At 37.4% G+C, this 22287-nt stretch overlaps 1 protein-coding gene across 12 annotated transcripts in view; it reads right to left on the bottom strand.

Annotated features, from left to right (window-relative positions):
* Positions 1–336: 336 nt before the first annotated feature.
* TBC1D1 (TBC1 domain family member 1) overlaps positions 337–22287 on the bottom strand; it is a 94555-nt gene continuing 72604 nt past the window's right edge. For all 12 annotated transcript variants that reach the window (XM_042811887.1, XM_042811888.1, XM_042811886.1 and 9 more), the window contains 8 exons: positions 20208–20393; positions 18075–18236; positions 16530–16688; positions 12062–12306; positions 11463–11622; positions 6957–7126; positions 4485–4655; positions 337–2386 (listed from right to left, as the gene is read on the bottom strand). In XM_042811887.1, the coding sequence (XP_042667821.1) occupies positions 2186–2386; positions 4485–4655; positions 6957–7126; positions 11463–11622; positions 12062–12306; positions 16530–16688; positions 18075–18236; positions 20208–20393 (1454 nt within the window). In that variant the 3' untranslated portion in view covers positions 337–2185. The remainder of the gene's footprint in view (positions 2387–4484; positions 4656–6956; positions 7127–11462; positions 11623–12061; positions 12307–16529; positions 16689–18074; positions 18237–20207; positions 20394–22287) is intronic.

The raw sequence follows: 22287 nt of genomic DNA, 5'->3' as shown, positions 1-22287 counted from the left end.
CAGGCACCTGTATTTGTAACAAAATTGTATAATTTGCATATGTAAAAATAGAAAATTCAGCCTCTCATGCAATCAAACAATCACATGGTAACAAAAGCGAAAAGTTGCTTATTATTAATTTGCCCTTTTGGTGCATTCTGACAACATTTACTTCAGTTCTTATCTACACTGTGAAATTCTGCAATTACACAGATTCTTGGTAATGGACTAAAAGAAAAAAAAAGGAGTGTTTCCCTGGAGTCAACACTTGCAGCTGCAGGTCTCAAGATTCTGAACTGCCACCCCACAAACTACATTTTTGTTTTTAAATGTAACAATAAATTAAAAACATGGATGTAGGCATACATTATTATTACTTTTATTGCTCATTAAAACATCAGTGTATGAATTATGGCACTGTGGTGTAAAAATGCAATGTTACGGAGTGCTCTAACAGTATGAGGTCCATGATAACATGGTTTTGAACATGAAGCATGAATCCCAGTATGGATTTCCAAATAAAAAGCAAGCCTTTGAGGTAAGTGGATTAATGATAATTAATTTATCTGGAATTTCAATACTAAATGAATACAGAGTGGATTTGCAAGAACGAGCCATATTCAAGACATGACGGAGTGAAACAAAGCGTTCAGAAATTGAATGGAAAATTCTCTTTTTCTTCTTGACCTATACAGAGGTATTTGTTCTGCACAATAGATGAATGTTCAACTACAGCCATGATGTGTCAAAGGGTCGTGCATGAAGAAAACAGAAAAACAAAACCTTTCCTACATTTCCAGCCAGAAAAACAAACAACCAAACAACTACGTGCTTTGAAATTTTAAAAATAAGAATGAAAACAATTTAAGTAAAACAAAAATCACATCTCTGGGTGATTCTCCACCATGACAACATGCTGATGCATATTACCTCTGTCCTTGGGATTAAACAAACCTACAGTACTATTCTCTAACTCAGAAGCAAACCCATACAACTGAATGGACTGCCATGAAAATTATTGCACTTGCAGCAGTGGTGCTTCAACTGGCCTGAAAACTACTTTCATTGTATTGAGAAACTTATTATTATTTTTTTTTTTAAATGTGTAATCTTACTCAAAAGAGGCACTGTATAAAGAATGGTGCCATAATTCAAACAGTCATAACCTTTACAAAGCAGTTTAAGCATCTCTGGCACAACATGAAGCTCTCAAAATGCCTCCAACGCTTACAAAAAAGTCTTAAAGAAAAATCTTTCCCAGAGGACTGATGGGCAGAGTACCAAAGAAAGGAAAAATAGAGCGGGGCATTAGTTTCCCTACAAAATGATGTCTTACATCACACAGCAGATCAGAAATAAATAAAACGAAACTTAAGAGTCCAAATATAAATCCTTGGGTGATACTGCAAGAGTTACAGGCTTCATGAAACCAACGTCAGTGTATTTTGTCAAGCACAACGCAGTTACTATATACAGTATGCATGTTTATCAGGTAATGCCAACTAACAACACACTAATGGATGTTAAACAGAAATACATTAAAACAAGATACTTCTAAAAACAGACGGCAACCCCTAACGACACATAGTTATGTACGATGAAGTCCAGCTCTCTGGAGTCCAATAGATTGACATCTGCAAGCATCAAGAAACAGTTATGTGAGGTGTAAACAGCAAAATTAACAGAACTGAGTCAAGCTGCAGGGGAATTAGACTGTGAAAAATATCTCAAGTCCAATCATAAAACTCTCTGCAAGTGTTACCACTGCATAGCTGCAACAAGGCAACCATCAATTTGAAGGTTTTACAATGCCATAGTTTTTTCAAAGGAGCTTCTAAAGGATGTGCTATTTACCATGCTGTTTATGAACACAAACTATGTAACAAACATAAAGCACTTGGGTTTAGAAGCACTTATGGAAGAATCCTTGACATCTTTACAGTGCACTGTGCACACACTAGTAGGTTTCTCCTGTGTATTGTGACGTGGCATCTTGCTGTTCAGAGCACTTCCATGTACTAAGAAGAAAGATTCCTCCCCAAGAAACCTGTTTCTGATTTGGGCAGCCACAACGCCCCTATCTCACTTTGCTACAGTAAGGCATGTACAATGAAGATGACAATGTCGTATCTCCATGGATGGACAAAAAGACCCAGTTCTTCCCTTTGTTTTTTGCTCTGCTTCTCAGCTCTGTGACAACTGCAGATCAGTCAGCATCCAGGTGCTCTTGTCTAGTAAGCAGAGGCTTCTCATTTGTATCACCAGTCTTTTTCTGCATCTCTTCCACTGCCTTCTGCAAAGCTGTTCTTTCCTGCTCAAGATTGAGAATTGACTCCTTCAGTTTGCCTTCATTAGTCAATAAAAGCTCTACTGTGGCTTCAAGGTTTTGGATTTTTCCATTAGCCACCTTTGACAGAAAGAAGGGAGGAAAAAAGGAGAAAAAAAAAAAAAAAAAAAAAGGAAATTAATATCTGACTAAATACCTTCCAAAATGAAGGAAAACTATAAAGGTAAAATCCAAGCATGAATGTGATTAGACCTGTGTATTTTAGATGCTGCTAGAATGTTCTCTGTAACAAGAAGCTTCCTTCTCTCAACTTTATTGCTTTGGATCACAATTAAGCTTAGATTCTAAGGTGACATAGATCAAATCAGAAAGTAACTGATGTTTTTAATTTATATTTCAAAGAATGGCAGATTATGATAAGCCTCTGTATGGGTCAGTTGTGAGACATTTTTGACCAACCATGTTTGATGAATTCCAAATTGTTTGCAAAGCATGTTAGATGTATCCCCATTTAATCTCAGCACTGAGTCCAACAAACCCTGGACTTGGAACGAAGGGGAAGGTGAGGATTTAGTCTGATAGACAACAAATCTTGATAAATTCCTGTTGCTCTGCATTCCTGATTGTCCTTCAAGAGGCTGGAGTTAGGATCCACATGAAACAAAATACAAGATCATTTGAATTCTTTGCGTGAGATCTGTAGCTAAGTTTTTTGACAAAAGCAGAGGTCTGTTTGGAAGTTCCATCGCTGAGCAATGTTTGCAGACAAAAGCACTGGATGGTCTCTGCTTTCAGTTATTTCTCTTCCTGAGGAGTTCATCGCCCTTCATATATAACTACGGCAGGTTAACAAGTTCAGCCTTTAGGGGCGGAATATTGACAAATCATGACCCACATATTTTGGTCATATTTTTTGCTCACATCTGCAATAGGTCATCTTTCACTACTGGAAGGGAAGGCAAATGAGGCCCACCTCCAAGACAAAGGGGCTGCAACACTACAATAGTCAAGCTTCCCACTCTGATGTTAGGTGCTGAGTTGCCAGCACTGAAGTGGAGATGACTTTGTAAAATAAACAAAAGGCACCTAGGACTGCGAAGCCTTTAGGCATGGGAGCAGAGTGGAAAATGCCCTGCTGCAGCTCCCTATAGGACATCTCATCTTGAATCTGACACGAAAAATCCTTTTCTCCTCTGTCTCCTACATTCAACAATTTCTTCATCTATGTGTCTGAAGCTTTACAAAAATGTCCTGCAGAGCAGTTTCCCTTACATCTGTAAGATTTATCTTACAACCTGTAACAGTTTCAGATCTTGTATGGTCAGAATTTACGTTTTAAGAAGATTTTTGTTAAGAGACTTTCCTCTAGGTCTGCACTGTCGGCTAGCCTTAGTCATTGTGTACAATAAGCTACCAGTGTCTGAGAAATCTATATTCCTTTCACCTATGAATTTATGGAACCTATGTTGTTGACAATAATCAAGAGCTTTGAAACTGTTAGTAGAGCATATTATCTGTTTTTTAACCTTGAAGTCCCTTTTTTCAATCAAATTAACTGCAGGATCAGAAGATTTATAACATATTTTCTTATAAAGCAGTCAGAAAGCTGACTTCTTGAGCAGTTAAAGGAAAAGCCCTACAGACCTACAGACAGCAGCTGGTGTACTGCCAAAGGCTGTGGACTGAATGGGCACAGAACACATAGTAGATATCATTATTTCACATATTATCTAAGTCACATGAGTAACAGTTTTTCAGTAAGAAAACCAACAATCCCCCCTCCCCCATTTTTGCAAGAAAGGCCGTATCTTTACAGATAACACAAGCCACAGATGACGCAGCTCTAATTCGTGACAAGGGCATTAGCTTTTCATTTTCAATAGGCAGCTGTAATAAAGTAGTGTCTGAAAAATGTAAAAATGAAGTTGCGAAAGCACCATGTGTATTTTTAATCATCTCCTGTAGCTATGATTTTAATTACAAGGAGTGCAGTGATTCAACTTTTCACTAATCACAAGCATGTGCTCTGTTCACTCCCCGTTCTGAGAATTATTTCTGCATTTAAGCTTTAAATGCTAAACCAAACAAAACCACAAGTTGCTAAGCTTTTAAGTCACTAGACCAAACACCAATCTCTTCCATGTCTTAGTGTAGAATGGTCTCTTCTGAAAAAAAAAATGTAGATAAATAAGAATGTTAATATGAATATAAACTGTACCTGCAGTTCTTCCAGGAGTTCAAAGTTCTGTTTGCGCAAGCTGCTGTTTGCCTTTTCTAACTTATCCAGTCTCTGATTGTCATTCAAAGATGAATCTATAAGCTCATCCTGAAGCACATGGTATTCAACTTCATAAGCTTGCAGCTGCTTGGCAATATCCATTTCAAACACCTGTCGTGTATGAAAACATTATTAGGTGCTATGTGGATCAAAACTATAGCTCATTTGATGCCTTCAAACCCACAGATCAACACGTGGGTATTGAATTGTTGCATTAAAAAAAAAAAGGACAATTCTTGGCATTAGCATTTCCTACTCAGGAGATAGCAAGATTGAGCCAAACACTGGCACTGGATCTGGATTCAGTTTAAAACTTTGGTACTGATTCAGTGCTTCAGCAAAATCACTTATATTGAAGCTTTCAAGAAGTGCAGAATTTATATGGCACTCCCTTTCCTAGCTTGCAAATTTCATGCATCTGAGTTTGGCATGAACTCTCGCAGACATATGTGGAATTAGATGCATTTCCAGAAAGTGCAGTCTAAATTCTTGGGCCACATACAAGTCTAAGAGTTTTCCTGTAGCAGTTTCAAATGAAAACCAGCAGACATTGCTAGGCTTATTTATGGTTTACTGAGAGACTGAAAGAGGATGAAATTATCTATCCTTACACAAACACACTTCATTTAAACATTATGTAATGTCAAAGTAGATTATTATTGTTAACGATGAATCACTGACATAAGTGTTCAATGCTATAAGTAAGCATTAAGAAAACCTTGTATTTTAAAAGCAGATAAAGAAACTGAGGCACACAGAGAAACCTGAAGGAAAAAAAAAATCAAAAACCAACCAATTATCTCCTTTGGCAGCAGTGAAAAAGCAGCTAAACAAAAAGGACAAGTGGCCAGTTACAGAACATAGAAGGAACAAATGTAGATGTGATTTTACAGTGCATCTTGAAAATAGCTCAAGATTAGAAACCCATGACTTATTACATACTTTTAAACCTCTTGTAATTTATTTATCTGAGAAATAAGTAAAAAAATATACCTTAAATATCTGATGAAATATCAATAATTATTTCCTATTTTATTCACTGCATTACCTACACCTTAGTTATAGTTAAATAAACCATCAGGATTATGAAATGTTCATAACATCTGTTACATATGCTATTAAAAATAATCTCAAGTAGTATACAACTGTATAGCAGAACAAATACAAATCCAAACACTGAAAACAGAGCTTTAATCTGGGTTTGGCTACACGTATGGAACGCTAATTTTCTGTATGATCTGAGCATCTCTGGAGAAAACACACTGCTGAAATTTGAAAAAAAGAAACAAAAAGAAACAAAACAAAGTGCAATTCAGCAGGGAAACTGTTAGCTCCTCTCATTGCCTCTATCACTACCAGCCTTTCTGCTTTTGAGAAGGGAGGGAAATCCCTATCATCATACCCAGAGAATCAAATCTGAAAGGGGTGAAAAAATGAGGCGAATCAAAAGCTTGATTTGAAAGATAACTAACTGAAGGCAAGCTGTGGCACGTACACTGAAGGCCAGGTTGCAGAAGGGGTAAGGAGCTGCATATGGACTGCAGGGCACGTCAACCTGCCACTCTCTTTAAAGGCAGACCTAATCAAAGAATGAGAATGGCTCTGCTTTGTACTCACTTCCGCCTGCCCACTTTTAAATTTAGAGCAGTCAGAGATGCCTGAACAGAGAGCATCTTGCCATCCTCCTGCTCAAAGCCAGTGGCTTCCTACAGGTCACCTGAGCACTCAGTCTTTGTAGAGCTGTGCACTTTGGGCTTTAAGCCTGGTAGATAGCATATACTTCTGTTTACCCACTAGAAATCTCCCACTTTCCCCTTTTGTTTCAATTCACATATATAGCTTTGGAGCGATCTGCTAGTTTAGCAATATTACATAATTCTCCCAGTCTGCTATTCAAAAAAAAAAAAAAAAAAAAAAGAGGCTCTAGAATTCCCAGTTTTTGCTGTCTATAATCACTGTCTATAATAGGAGGCCACTCTCCCCTAGGTTCTTCAGGGTGAAGTACAAAACCACTGCTGCAACATACCAAGACAGCACCATAAAAGCCAGAATAGACAAAGTTTGGAGGAAGGCTTCTAGTTTTGTAAAACCCAAGTCAACATTTTTAAAGCTCTTATAAGTCAATTTCTTCTCCTGAAATTAGATTTGGAAAGCAATATTATTTGGAGACCCCAAACTCCCAATTTCATTAAATGCTTCATGAAGTGACCATAACCAATGCATATATGTAAGAATACAGGAATACAAAACAAGTCATACAGTTCCAAAATTTTTCAGCATCTTCATAACTACAATTACAGATTTTTTCTCAGCTGGAAGTAATACAATACACTGCTGTGAATTTTCTGCAAGAATTTGTTAAAAACAATATTATTTCTTTGCATATTACTCATAATTTAAATTATTTCATACCTGACTAATCGTCTTTTCCATCTGTACCAAACCCAAGTTGGGGAGAGTGTTCTTAATAAAATCAACAATAGTTTCTAGGTTCTCATGCTGCAGAATCAAGGGCTTGTGGCTTCCCAAAAGGCTTAAGGCCACTTTAAATATAGCCTCTGATCCCTGAAGGAACAGCATATCTGTGAAAACAAAGGAAAAATTAGAGCACACAAGTAATCCCATCTTTTGACAAGAATATTAAAACAATAAAATGTCCAAGAATAACAATTTCTCCTAAGGGTGATCTGGAGGCTAGATATACTCTGCTGGACATGTACATTTATCACTGAGGCTACGGTCTTGGATTTCTTGCAGAATCCCAACTATGACTGTGAATCCACATTTGACTAACATAATCAATGATTTAATTTGTTCATTGAGTTTTCAGCCAACAAATCCGACTCAAGTTTAAGCAAAGAACACAAAATAAGCCAGGTAGTCAAATTTGGCAGTTTCACTACTTTTTGTGCATTTGGTAGCTTTGTGGGCTTTTTCCTTTTGAGATGTTTGTGGGAATAAAGAAATAAAGTACAAACTGTGGAATTTACTGCTAAGTCTGCAGCTCTGAAGTTAGCTGGATCTCTGCTCTCAGTGCCATTTCAGATTGTAACAGAGCAGGCAGAAACTAATTCCAAAGACACAACTGAAAATCTGAAGCTCTGTTTTCTGATCTGATGGATAAAGCTACAGAATCTCAGTAAGACAGCATGTGTAGATAAATGCATATTTCCCAGCAGCATCAAGTTTCATGTGCTTATTTTTAGAAGGCACCTCAACCACTTACATTAATATTCTTACAGCTACAGGAATAAGTACCCTGAAATCTTAGTAATACAGCTTAAGCGTTAACATTGCAGGTGGCCCTGCAGTGACAGCACCCTGGCATACATTCAAGCACAATGAAGCCACAGTACATAGTGACCTTTCAATGCAACTTCCTTTCTTTTCTTTTCCTTTACTAGCTTCCTATCTCTTTAAAGAGGCAAGACATAGAAGACTGCAATCAAAGCATTAGACAAGAAAGAAACCCATCTGACTCCACCAATTATATGGTCACAGTATAAACAGCACTATCCTGCATCTGACTTTCCTGCTACTAGAACTCAGAATCTTCTATTGGCTTTATTTAAAGAGTCATTATGAGCCAAAATATACAACATACGAAACAGTACTGGTGGACACATCTTTATTATACTTTACTTTCATTAGGTTCTGTTCAGAATTGTTGAAAGCTGTACAGATAATTAAAAAGTAAAATTCTTCTAGCTAACCTCTTTCGTGCCCACTGCTTTTACTTGTCATTTCAGTCTGGATTTCCTATACTTGTTTTTATTTAGAAAGAGCTTTTCTCCTGCTCTTTCCCTTCCTTGTATTTGAAGCTGCGAATGAAGTAGCTGAGACTCACAAAGTTAGACAATAACACAACACACTGTGTGCCTTCACGATTTAAAAAATTAAAGTAAAAAAAAAAAACCCCATGTGTGATAATGGAAATGACTGCTAGCAAAATCATAGGTTTCTCTGATGTAGTAAAGAACATATGAAAACACTAACTGCCATTCTTCATAAAAGCAATTCTTTTCTTTCCAAATTTGTATCAGAATGAAATTTCAATCCGCTACCCTGCTCATTCACATTGGAGATGTTGAAACAGTAAGTCATTTCACTTCTCTTTCTCACTGGTTGAGAAAGAAAAGTACAATCAGTAACTAATCACAAACCTTACACTCTGTTGCTACTCATTCTAGAAGTTGCATAAAATTTTTCATCTAATTCAGTTTACAGCAGGAATGATTGGAAAGGGATAACAGTAGGAATCTGACTCAACTGTCTAATGAAACTGGAAATTATGGGAAAATGTTTTATAAGGAAAGCTGTATGTTTTGACACGGAATGCTAGAAAACAGCTAAGAACACAAAGAGAAAACAGAGCAGAGAATAGAGTATTTGTGATTCAGCACCTGCCCCACAGAGTTTAACTCAAGGTGACCTGTAAGTTGTTAACAAATGTCTGTATGAGCTGAGCTGGTAATACAGAGCTGAAATCCTTCTCTCATTTAAAATAGAAAGTACTTAACAAAGACCCATTTGTTATCCACTCCCCACACTTCCTGTTCAGTGGGCTGCCAGCCAACACCAGCACAGTGAAGGTACCAAATTAATGTCAGTGTGACTAGCAGCCTAGAGGATTTAAATTTTAAGTTTTATCTATAATCTTGGAATAAAATAAACATTACTTTTACCAAGTAAATAAGTGATATAGGTATTAAAGAATACATCCTTGTTATGCTGTACTTTCATTAGATCGAGCACAGAAGAAGTGTTGAAAGTTCTACAGATAATTAAAAAGTAAAAAGAAGTTTTTCTGTTTGACTTGTAAAACTGTCCTTAGATTAACCTCTTTATAGCACATTGCTCTTACATATTACTCGTGAAACACTTGCAAAAGTATGCTTTACAAAAAGACAAAAGAACTATTCTGTAACAACTATAAGTAGCAGCAGGGTTTCAAACATGAAGGGTTCAAAGAACGTGTTACAAAACAGCAGTATGCTCTAAGTCTTCATAGCCTACAGATGAGTTACTCTGATATTAAAAGGAAACATTAATCTCAAGAGGTCAAATCAGTGAGCAATGAAAATGTACCTAAGCTCTTCAGAAGGCTGTGAATATAGGAGTCAGAACTGGATGGATCCTAATTTGCCATAATGCTCATAGCAGCCACTAATAAAGTGACAGCTTTAGCCTTTTTCAAGTTTACAGTTGCTTGTTTCAGTCTTTAACATGGATGACGATGAGATTTTGCTTTCTAATGTAAAATAATGTCCACCACTCTCTATTTATATAATTCCAGTAAACACTGTTTCAAGAAAGACATTCCTACATACTTTCAGACATTAAAAACCTGCAAGTGTTGGTCACGCTGTCCTTCCTTTCCAACAAACATTTAAGATTTAGGTGACAGTTTAAATCACATATGCTTTTCTGTTCTTGACCTAAATAAATTCAGCTCTATGGAGATCATGCATCTTTGCCTTCTATTCTAATGCAAAATCTTGCTTTTGAAAGCTCTGAAAGGCAGAAATCCAAATGTACTGGATAAACAGAGCACTTTTATAATCTTCATTGCAGTCAACAATCCAACTCAAAGACTGTTACTGTCATGTACAGTACTGTGATAGATTAAGAATAACTGAAAGGTGAACTGATGATAATTTCAGTACGTGACACTTGCATACAACAATTCATTTAATACTTAAAGACTATTGTAGACAGATAGGTTAACTTCCATTGACAGCTATCTACTTTGAACTTTCACAAAATAAAAATAAATAAAATTAAAAATGAATGAAAAAATAAGGCAAAATGATATTTCTGTTTTCCTTGGAGATAAGGTGCTAATGACAGGACGTCATTCTATTTGGTGTATATTATCCTTATCACTGTGATTTCTTTTAACACTGTTTATAGCATGACCAGTAACAGGACTGGGTTGCTGTTGGCTCATCTCAGAATCTGCATTTATTATTTTCTATTGTGGTAAATGATATTGTAACTTTCAAAGACATTAAAGTGTCAGCATTTATCACTGTGTAGTTACAACTCTAAAGTGACACTATGGAAAAGGAAGAAAATTCCTTTCAGAAGACAGAAAACAGAAGGAGAGTTCCAATCTGTCCTGCTTATCATGGTAGATACAGTGCCACATAATGCAATGGAAAAACAAAGAACTAAAAAGAAAATAAGGCACTTTCTCAATAGCAATTAATCTATAAAATGCACTGATAAGAAAGCATCAAGGTGAAAACCTCATGTGATTAAAAAAAAAATAAAAAATAGATCACTACTTCTACAGATTCCAAGAGCCTAAACACAGTGGTGCTTCATAACATTTACCAGTTTTTGCAAAGGAGATTATCCTTCAGGCTGGAAGTGTAAGGACAGCCAACAGGAGTTTAAAAGCTCTATGCTTCTGCAGAGTAAATCTGTTATTAAACTGCACGGGTCATCTCTGTGTATGTTTTAGAAACATAACCTTCAAAATTATTTTCCAGTTACAGTGTTGGAGACAGTGACAATAGAATAAATGGATACATTTCTCACATGATGCCTTGTGTACCTCTCTTTTCAGCTTGCAACTAAAATAACTCTAGGCATTTAAGCAGTATTGTCATGCCACTATGCTTTAATGGTCACAAATCTAACATTCTCTCTACAGGTGACTACAGGGTGGAAAAAGGTAGCAATGAGAATGAAATGTGAGACTGTTTGGCACTGTTGTATGTTCTTCTCTCTTCTATTTTACTGCAAACACTACATGCTTCGTAGGACGGCTTCCTACTGATGAACAGCAGTACAAAACAAAAGCAGTACTCCTGGATGTCTGGAACAAGTTGGTTGATGAACTGTTCCTCATAGCAGGATTCCAAATACAAGATGTCAAGAAGAACATACTGAAATTTTATGAAGAATTACCAAATACTCTTGCGACAAATCCGAGGGGAAACTGTGAGGCAAACATGGTGAGGAACCAGGGAGCAGCATAGAGGCTGGGGCCAATCTCATGTTCCTCAAGGTGGTTATAGAGGTCTCGATGGTAGTCATGAAGAAGTCGGGATAGTTGGTACATCTGGATCTGCACAAAGAAGAAAGACTGAAGCTAAATATGGTGTAACAGTCATAACAGCAAAGTCTACACTTCATCATCTTACTAGAAACAGTGAAAGATATTTGTCGGGTGATGTTTGGACTGATTTTTGCAAAGAAAAGAATACTCGGAAATACCCACATAGAAGACCAAGGATGGGGCACCCATGAGCCTACAACAGACTCATTTAAACCTCAAAAACAACATATACCAGAATTCTTGCCGATTACGGCTTTCATAGATTTTCCAGTAGCTTATTTTAATTTGAAATACTACATTTAAAATGATCCATTATTTTTCCAGATCATCACCTTCCTTTTTGAGAAATGAATTTAAGGTCAAGTCCATACATTGACAATGCTATATCTATATTGTTTTATTGTCACTTATCATCAGTATTCTTGTATTAGAAAAATAGAAATTATACCTGTAGAATTGTCATGTCAGGACGATACTGTTTTCTTAGCCCCACATCAAACATGAGAAACTTCAGCATTTTAAAAGCATCTTCTTCACTCATATGAAGTAGTAGAACTCCTGCTACAAAACTAAGTCCCTGGCAATATCCTACTTCCTGGTCTAGAAGGGAATAGGCTTTCAAAATATTGTAGAGTGACAGTTGTCCAGCTCCCAGCTGTGCTGAGAAGTACGGATGTGTTGGAAATGTGCGTCCTGTGAACATAATGAAGGTTATGTTAAAAAATTGAAACAATAACAAAAACAACCAACCAACAAAAAATAATCAGACTTTCGTCCCAGAAAGGCTCCAGTATCCACTTGTGGTGCCATTCAGAATCTGAACACACGGTCCTGCGCAGTCTGCTCTAGGGTAGGGCACTGGACAAATGATCTTAAGAGGTCCCTTCCAATCTCAGTCACTCTGTGATACTGCAGTTCTGCAAGAACATTTAACAGCCTCAATTTCACAGATATTTTTGAAAATGTTTCCAGAAGACAGTATTTTTTTTCTTCCTAGTCTCTCCCTATCAGATTTCCCCAGCTACATACCTGAACTGAGAAGAAATTTGAATATGCCTTTTGTTCTAGTATTAAGTGGAGCATGTTTTTCAGTTGCCCACTTGTTAAATACCACCCCACCCCTTAGCGCTTGGAATGCTGCTGTGCTGCTGCCTAGATAACATCGGAGCTCCCATTTCAATGAGACAAAGCCTGGGGCAGAGTCCTTCTGCCATCTGGTAACTGCTGTGGCCTGTCACACACCACTCCAGCTTGCAATTTCTGACCAGGTCTCCGTAGGCCAGGCCCTATCACATAACCGAATGCTGGTGAAGCAAAGTTTTTAGCTTCCACTTGTACTGGTGTACTGTTCCTTTGCCTCCTCTGCCACAACAGTGAGTTATTGCAGCACAGTATGAAGACAGATCTGTGCGGCCTTGCTCACATGGCAAGGTGCCTTTCAAACAAGTCACAAAGAAAAATCACATGTTGAGCAAGAATAGAAATGCTAAGAAATTCACAAAGCAGTAAATAGAGGGATCAAAGTGCTAAATTCACAAGCAGATTCGTTTCTGAGTGCCGTGGCTCTAACCTACCCACAAATTCTAACTTTTACTTAGGAGTAAACAATTTCTGGTTTTGCTGAAAAGAGGCTGAAATGAACTCTGGTACCTCAAGAGTGCTGCTATTACTTTATTTCTGGCCTATAATAAAACAAAATATAATTTTCTACTGTGCTCAGCAAACAGCCAGTGATGAGCACAGCAATTTCCTATGCTGATACCATCTGGAGTTCAGTTTACTCTGACCTGGCAAAAAAATAAATCAGTTACTGAACATAAACTTAACGTTCAGAACCTGAAATCCCCACTGATTGCAGCAGATACGGCCAGAGAAGGAAACAGACAAAAAAAGTACCAGGGAACTGCATCTTTTCTCTTGTGCATGTAGTAAAGCAGCACAGTAACAACATGAACTGGGGCAGGAGAGTGGCTGCTGTACTTTAAATGTGCATCTCAATGCTCCTCATTCTCAGGAAGCAGTATTTACACATGAAAACACATCAGTTCAACTGATTAGTTAAACTAAGCGCAAGCAATACTTGTACAGCTTAGCATCTTACTGTGTTAACAAGACATTTTGGGGTTAATTTGGGAAAGCTTTTAAAATATTTTAACCATAGGTAGCAAGAATATCAGTTCTTCTATCCAGGGAGAAGTGCATGCTTTTCAGACAGATTCTTGAGGATCTATTTAAAAAAACCAATTCTGATAGCCTGAAGAAACAGAAGCCAAAACGCAAATTCCTTTTAGCTGCCTATCCATCTATGCTGCACAACACTACTCTATTTCAACGTGTGTTACTAAAGCTTTCAGCTTCCTAGTTCAATCTTACTGAAAAAACAGGAGCCCATCCTTCCCCCCACAACTGGGCTAGCAAATAACTCTCCCACAAAAACAGTACTTTGCAGGAAAACAACCATGCACTGTCGCTGATTTGCACACAGTCACTTGTCTCTACAAGCAGAGCCCAGGAGAGAAAGTATTTGCGTGAGAGAAAGAGCTGAGTAGTACTTGTGTGTATAACCATACAGAAAACAGGAACAGCTTGCTGAGCCAGCCCCAGGCTGTGGTGCAATAAACTCACCCTCAGGCTGCTGCCTGTGCTTCCTGCTGTCCGTTATCCCACTTCTCTCCCCCATGACACCACAGCGTCATCTCTGGTGTGCAATGGACTCTGCTCTACTCAACCAACTCACTGACTATCACAGAACTGTTCACCCCTTACTATGGCACCTCAATGTGACAGAATCCTAACATATTACGTTGCCGGGGGGATATGAAACCACATACGCTGACTAACAGGTACTTGCTAGCAAATTATCTATGATTGCACATAAATGTCTATCACAAAAATAACAACAACAAAAAACCCAAACGTGTCTACATGTCTGGCATTGTGCAATCTAGGGGAATTCCTAGAATTTGTGCGACCAAGTCTGGAGGGAAACAACACCTGCATGCACTGGCACTCACCTATTCCCAGCTGGCCACTTAGGGCCCCTGGAGTGCCACACCCTTCCCAGTGCCACTCCTAAGCCTGGCAAGCTGGTCAAATATAGAGAAGTGAAGGTGATGTCAATGGTCACTGTCCCCACCTTAACCTACACCAGTTATAGAACTGCGCCTCTTCTGTTTTGTTTTGTATGCACTGACTGTATATTTCAACTTATTTTACCAAATATTGCAAAACACCATCTGAAAGAGGAAGAAAATATTCTCATGTACTTTGTAAAGCTTAGTTCACCATCTAAACTCAAGAAATCTTCTCACAGTTCAGTACATCTGGAAAACCGTCTGCATATAATGTTATTAAGAAGTAGGTGTCCCTGAACATTCTTGAGAATAAATGACCTCTCACCAGGCAGTTCTTCCATGTGACAGAAAGGGTATGTGACCTTATTTGAATACAGTTGTAAAGAACAGAAGTATGACAGAATAATTCTGTATGACACCTTTAGAGAAAAGGCAGTGAGCATTAATCACTCAGATCAAACAAAGCACAGATCTATAATTTTTATCATCCTTTAACATGATGTTATACATATATATATACATGGTACATATGTATATGTACATACATGTATATATATATACATACACACACACGTGTGTGTACTGCTAGTTGCAGTATGTAGATTTTCCATTGACAGCTTTTTCATGGTAAATTCATTTATTCAAACTTAATTATTGCTCCACACAGCCTCTCAGACTCAAACCACAAACCCTGTAACACACAACACTTTGCAAACTCTATCATGCTCTGGAAGAAAAGATTACTTGTTTCATTTAATTTGAAAGAGCTGTTATGAACACAGTAGACCACAGAATCTCACATGCAAGTGATGGCATCCTCATGAAACAACACTTGTTTTTTTTGTTGTCTTGGTTTCCAAGACAATAAACTGAATTGAAATATCCAAGGGAAAAGAGAACGGTATCTATCTACCTATATGTATACCCATACATCTCCATGACCATATATTCAAATGGATAACCTATGGATTAACTGTAAAAATGTCCAATTCAGCCATACACCAGTGAGGTATTATTAACTTGTATCAGGTGAGTTTCTTTCAAGCACAAATACTTTCGCAAAGATAAATGTTAGACATGTGAACATATGAGTCAACAACAGCATAATTTTGAACAATCACTGTCACATTAGAAATCCTTTAATGACTGCAGGAGAGTTCACAGAATTCTTAACACAGCTGAGGAGCAGTCATGCTAGTCTGCTGCTTGGGGTCACAGATCTGTCTGAAGTCCACCTTCAAGACACTTTAAATTTAAAAGCCTTGGTTCCTAATCACTCTCTACTACACCCAGTGGAGAACAGTGTGTGTATCTCCACAGACCAATTCATCGTCTTAAATCAGGAGCAAGTTGCTGCTTGAAGTTAGGCAGTGGGAACACCCTGCTGAGAACTGCCTTAAAAAGAGCTTTTGAGCTGTTCATAATTGTTTTAATACAAGCAAAAATACCAGCCACCATCATCTACCACTGAAAGTAAAACTTCTGTGTTATTTCAAGTAAGGGTATTTAGGAGAGACAGTAGATGCTGGGTATCACAAATGAATAGCACTTATTATTCTACAGTCTGCACTTAAATACTGACTTATTTTCTGGGGGATTTCTATTCCACCATTAATATCTGTAATACAGATGCAGCCCCTAATTACCACATGTTGCAAAGGTTCTCTGTGCTTGAAACACGCATTCCACATTTTCCTATTGACATCAAGTAATAGCTTGCATTTAGATCAGACTAAAAGCACCTCTTACCAACAGCCCATTATTAAGTGGTGAGAGTATTTTAATACATTACCTTCTTTTATTTCTCTTCCAGCAATCAGAATCCCCCCCAGCTGTACTTACCTAGGTCAATAAGTATTGCATGTTGTTGGGAAGTCAGTTGTTTAAGGAGTTCTTTATAAGGTGTGTCCTTTGGTTGATGTTTATTTGGAAACTGATGTTTAAGATGATATTGCTCTGCTAGAAACTTCCAGATCTCCCCACGGTGGTGACGTGGTACTCCTGAGAAGAAGGTCATTAAAGTTGTAATCTCCACACATACTGAGGGTTCAGCTACCACTGACCTAACAGAACTGAGGAACTCAAGCAAGCAGATCCCTATCTGCTACCTCTAATAGACCATAGATCAAACTAGTGTTGTTCTTGTATTTCCTTCACAAACAGAAGAAACCAGCAATGTAACAGGAGAGATTTAAGGAGGAAGCAGGGTGAGCTGCCTAAAGTCTAAGGTTAGCACTTACAACCAGTCTAGAACTATTAAAGGAGGCAGCAAATATTGTCTACTGCTCTCTAAAAAGCTAGATGCTTATCACCCATTTTCCACACTAAAGCACACGACAAAGCTTTGCAATAGAAGTAATTAACATTTTCTCAATAAAACAGTGACGCCGTTGTTGGCAGTAAATTTTAGGAAGCTAGAATGCACACACACCAAAAGTATAAATGTGCACTTTTTGCCTATTTGCACTGCTTACTCAAGTTATTTTTAACAGTTTTCATCTAAACTACAACTTGCAAAATTGAATTTAAATGCATTTTTTATTTTTGCTTACATATGAAATATGACAAAACTTGGCTCTAACAACATGGTTTCGCTAGTTAGGCTATACAGAGATGCTTGTAGCATTAAAAGCCATGGGTAACTTACCCATCTGCAGGCTACTTGAATCTACTGGTAACAATCCATTAAACAGGGATTTATTTACTTATTTATGTTGCATCACTCCAAGTTTAAGTGCTGGTTAGAACACCAACACACGCCAGAATCATCAGATTATCAAGAGAAACCAAATTTTTCTCATGTTCACATATCAACGGGACAGAACCCTCTATCTGTACAAAATGAAGAATAACTGTGGCAATGAGCTGTGGTAAAAAGCAGTTCTAGAGAGAGAGCAACATTCACTGTTTGCATGTCCATGTACTACCCTAGCTGGAACAGAGGATTTCCAGCTAACGCTGCAGACATCTTCTTCAATCTTTACACTGTCACATTGTTGGCATTATCTAGGCTTACTTCTTTCATTACAACTTTCTATTTACAAAATTGGGTTGCAACTATTGTAATACACAGAGGTACTTTGCACCTCTCATATAAGAAAAGTTTTCATTAAAAAAAAATCAAAACACAACAACAACAACAAAACCAACAACAAACAATACCCAGTCTCTTAACACCAGTAATACAGGGGCAGCTAATGCTGAAAGGAAACAATAACAACATGCACCTGTGTAACCATGAAAATACTGAACATTGTTACTGGTGCAGTCAGCAGCCTGAGAAACATCTCTAGTGAGAACCTGTTTAGAAGGAGCAGTCAAGAAGTCACCCTATTCCTTTTCAGTTTGCAAGCATTTCAAGAACACAAGATAACAAACAGTGCTTACCTTGCCCAACAGCAGAGTGGATTTTTTCCACATCAAATTTAATCTTTGACCTTCCAGGTGTACTCAACATTTTCTCCCAAATCAGAGTTACTTCTTTCAAGCATGGTGTGATTTCTTCATAGTCAAGCTTCAGACGTCTGTTCTGCAAATTATTTTCTGAGGCTGGGAAACAATATCATAAGTGCACCAATTAACACTGATTAATACTTGTAAAATGGATTAATTCACTTAGAACTTCACCAAACAAACAGTTGTGCAATCTACCTAAAATTGAGGCCTCTTAATCAATTGAGGCCTCAAAATTGGTGTGACTGTGCTGTGGGTTGGTGTTTGGGTATTTGTTTGTTAAGGGGTTACATGCAACTACATGTATTAACAGTGTTTCACATATTAAACGAAGCAATGAAACTCCTTACAGCTTGTCAGCTAACAGTGCTCACTGCAGCACAATAATCTGTTTTGCAAGTACTGTTTCACTGGCTGCACTGTTCATTCAGCAGCTACCTAGGACACATACCTTACTCCAAAGTGCCCACTATACACCTGAGGCCAGCACGTTTGCCAACACTTGCCTCATTCACTCACTAGCTAGCTTCAGAAATGTGCATCTTAGTGAATTTCTGACAGGTTTGCAAATGGACAGGAAAAAAAACAAAAACAACAGAGCATCTGATTAAACTTATTGAAGTTTGAATGGATATTATTGCCTAGCAGTTGCCAAGAACTTGATTGGTAGTGGTAGATACAGATAACCTGAAGACAAAAGAACTTTTAAAAAAGTTCAGGAGCACAGATATATGAAAGGAAATTTGTTTCCAAATACAAGATCCCATAAAAACACAAGGCACAGAACAACTTGATAAAAGCTCATTTCTGATATCCTGCTCTAAATTGAAGGGGTTATATAAATCACTGTTCTCAGTTTCTCTTTCTCTAAATGCTTTTCATGGCACCTATCACTATGCATTTGGTTTACATAGACATGTTTTGCTGTAATAGCCATTATGTATAAAATACATTAATGTGCCTGACACCTTTGGAGTTTGTAGGAAATTCAGGCAACCAAGTGCCCTTCAGATATCAGGGCCCAGATAAGAGAGCTGTACTAGAAGCAGCAAATAGCTTACAGATAGGTAAATGCTTTGGGGGATCATATGCAATGTCCAAAGAAAGCATTTCCTTCTTACTGGAAGGAAGCTGGAAGTCTCAGCCTCATTTCAAAAAAGGATTTTATAGTTGGTATATCAAACTTTTTGCTCTGCTGGGACCTGTCTCTACGTATTTGTTCTCTGTGGAAAACAATCTCTCTCCAAATTTACTCAAAGTCAAACAAGAATTGCCATTTTCATGCCAGTTTCCCACCCTTGGGGGACACAGTTGACTACTCCCTTCTTGAACTTCCAAAATAATCCAAACAAACATTTATGTTCTCCTCATTCACAGGGAGCAGCTCTCAGAGACAATCACTGGTGATTCTGTATGCAGCTCTACAATAAAATCAGTATTCTTAATGAGCTGCCTTTTGAATTTAAATGTCAAACTTGTCACTATGATAAGACTTGTTACAGAGATGCTTTTGGCCACAGGAAAAAAATGGGTTAAGAAACACTCCAAGTTTCACACACTCCTAATCACACGTGACTAGTATAAGTTATTACTACCGCATAGAGAGCTTGCTTGCATGGTGCCTGCATTACTGCATGCACCTACAGGCTGAAGTCCACAGCCAGATCCTTAAGAACTTCTAAACTGGCTAAGTAAAACTCTGAGTTGATCAACACTTAAACAAAGGCTTATAGATGCAAGTGTAAAAATAATTCAATTCATGATAGTGATTGTGCGGAATTCATTATCATCACTTTTAGATGCCAGATTGAAGTACTTCAACCACTGTAAAACTAAAAAGGGTAGCAGTTAATATGAAGTAAACAAATTATAAGGGTAAGTGCTAAGAATAAAAAAGTAAATAACTGCCTTTTGTAATGAAAGCTGAGGAAGACACTGCCAAACTTTTTCAACTTTATGTGTCTAAAACGTTTCATTAAGGTTTGACTCAAACACTGTGAAGGTCACAGTGCAAACCAAAATATTTAACTTGTACTGCAGTAATGCACAATGAAGAGCTTCACCAACCTTGTAACTTCTGGTTTTCTTTCTCCATTCTGAGGAGCAGTATTTGCTGAATAATGGCTTTCTTCCACAATTCACGAAGCTCACGGGATGTCCGTTTTCTTTCTTCCTTCACTGGACCAAAGGGGCCATCTTCACACACTGGTTCCAAAGGAGATCTGGGTGGAAGTTCTCCCAGCTCAGTGTAATCTTTGAAAGACAGAAGTTGTTATGAACTACTTAGACTTCATGAATGGGTGAACAAAGGGACACATCTCCAAAGATTGCACGTATGTCCATGTATACATATCATGCATTCACTCGTATCCGTCTATAGATGTATACACATACATACAGAGAAGGTAGAGATACCTACCAAAGCATGGTTTTTCAAATAACAGTTTCAAGCAGATTTGCAAAGTTTCTTATGAATCAGAATCATATGGCCTAACACTAGACAAACAACCCAACAACCTAATAAAAACTGCACCATACGCCAAGAACACAGCTTACTAATTGCAGTGCCACAAGGACAGACCTCAAAGAAAAAAGGCACATCTGAGAAACTGAAGAAATGTAACCTAGAGTTGAAACCCAGCTTGGTTCAAGTAGCATATCACACTAAAGAACTCATTTAATTAAAAAAATAATCTCTAAACTGTATTTGACAAAGAAACTCCACACCCATAGCTGCACAAACCCACCACTGAAGCCATACAATGGGATAATTACCTGCTCTTAAAGTAAACATACAGAAAGGGAGTCAAACAACTAAGATATTTATGCTCTTGTTTGTCATTTTTAATGACATCATAACTTTGTGCATTTTTTCTTTTGGCTTCAACTGATCTACCACAAAATGATTCTTTTTGTCAGACATACAAGGTAATTCTAAGAAGTCTAAAAAGACTACAAAAGAAAAGGACAATTAAATAAACCTCGTGCAAATTGAGAAATGTTCCTTTTCAGGGAACATTTGGTTTTTCATTAAGTTTTCAACATAAGAAGTTCTTGTACTTTGCCTTCTTAGCGCCTGCTATAGTCATTTAATTTTATCATTATTTTATACAGCCTCTCTGAAAACTCAATAGTCTATATTTAGAAGAAAAAATAGTTCATTTGCCATCTTTAAAATGAATGATCAAAAGCCCACCCACTTCTTTCTACTCAAGTCCACATGCTAAGTCATAGCCACAGCACTTCTTCCTCAGCCAAACTGAATGTCTGAGGAATATCTCCATACAGAGAAGCTGACCAGTTACACATCCAAGAAAACGACCTAAAATACATGTAACTAAAATCCTATTGCCCAGATTGTCCAAACAAGGGCAAATACATCTGTTCATGCTCCTGAAGCAATTATTTTGTATGTTAGTTTCTTGATCCATTTCTTTATCATTGTCTAGCATAGAGATAAATTTCACACTGAACACAACATACATGCAAAATATCGTATCTCTACAAACTAACAAAATGAAAGGTTTTTTAGCCCTTTAAATTCTGCTCAGAAAGCCATCGTGTGTCAACTCACACAGTTCATATGCAGCTATTCTTTTCTTGTTTGTTCGAAGGCACTCGCAAAACTGAACTCAGACAACTAAATATGAATGGAAATGTTCACAGCTGTCGGCTTCTGCTTTTCTGCTTTGCCACTGTCAGTCTTTTCCTCTTGAAGAGTCAGAGAGGAATAGGGCGGATCCAAATGGCACCTGTTTTCTTATACAACATTTATCTTTGTGTTACCACAGTTAAATTCAAGTACTAAAATGTATTTATAAAAATAAATGCAACCTCTTCGGCTAGCAGGCACAATTTCAAAGTTTACAAACTCAAACTCTGGATAAAAGTGTGGATTTCCAGGCTTTGGGTATCTACAGCATTTCAGAGAACAGTGAACTTCATGGGATAGTAAATTAAGAAAATTATAAACACCCTACAGCTTACATGGCAATGCTTTACAAAGTAGGAAATACTGACACAGATGCACTCAGAAATACAGTTGGTTATTAAAAATATTAATATAATGAAGAAATTATATTAGATCATTTAAAATAAAATGAGAAACTTTTTTTTTTTTTTTTTTTTTTTTTTTTTTTTTTTTTTT

The sequence above is a fragment of the Centrocercus urophasianus genome, unplaced genomic scaffold (genome assembly GCF_019232065.1).
Source record: "Centrocercus urophasianus isolate 14NV4802_14NV808 unplaced genomic scaffold, USGS_Curo_1.0 seq_13, whole genome shotgun sequence".
In the NCBI taxonomy this organism is placed as follows: domain Eukaryota; kingdom Metazoa; phylum Chordata; class Aves; order Galliformes; family Phasianidae; genus Centrocercus; species Centrocercus urophasianus.
Note: the sequence above shows the minus strand (reverse complement) of the source record. Positions and strands in the feature narration are given on the sequence as shown.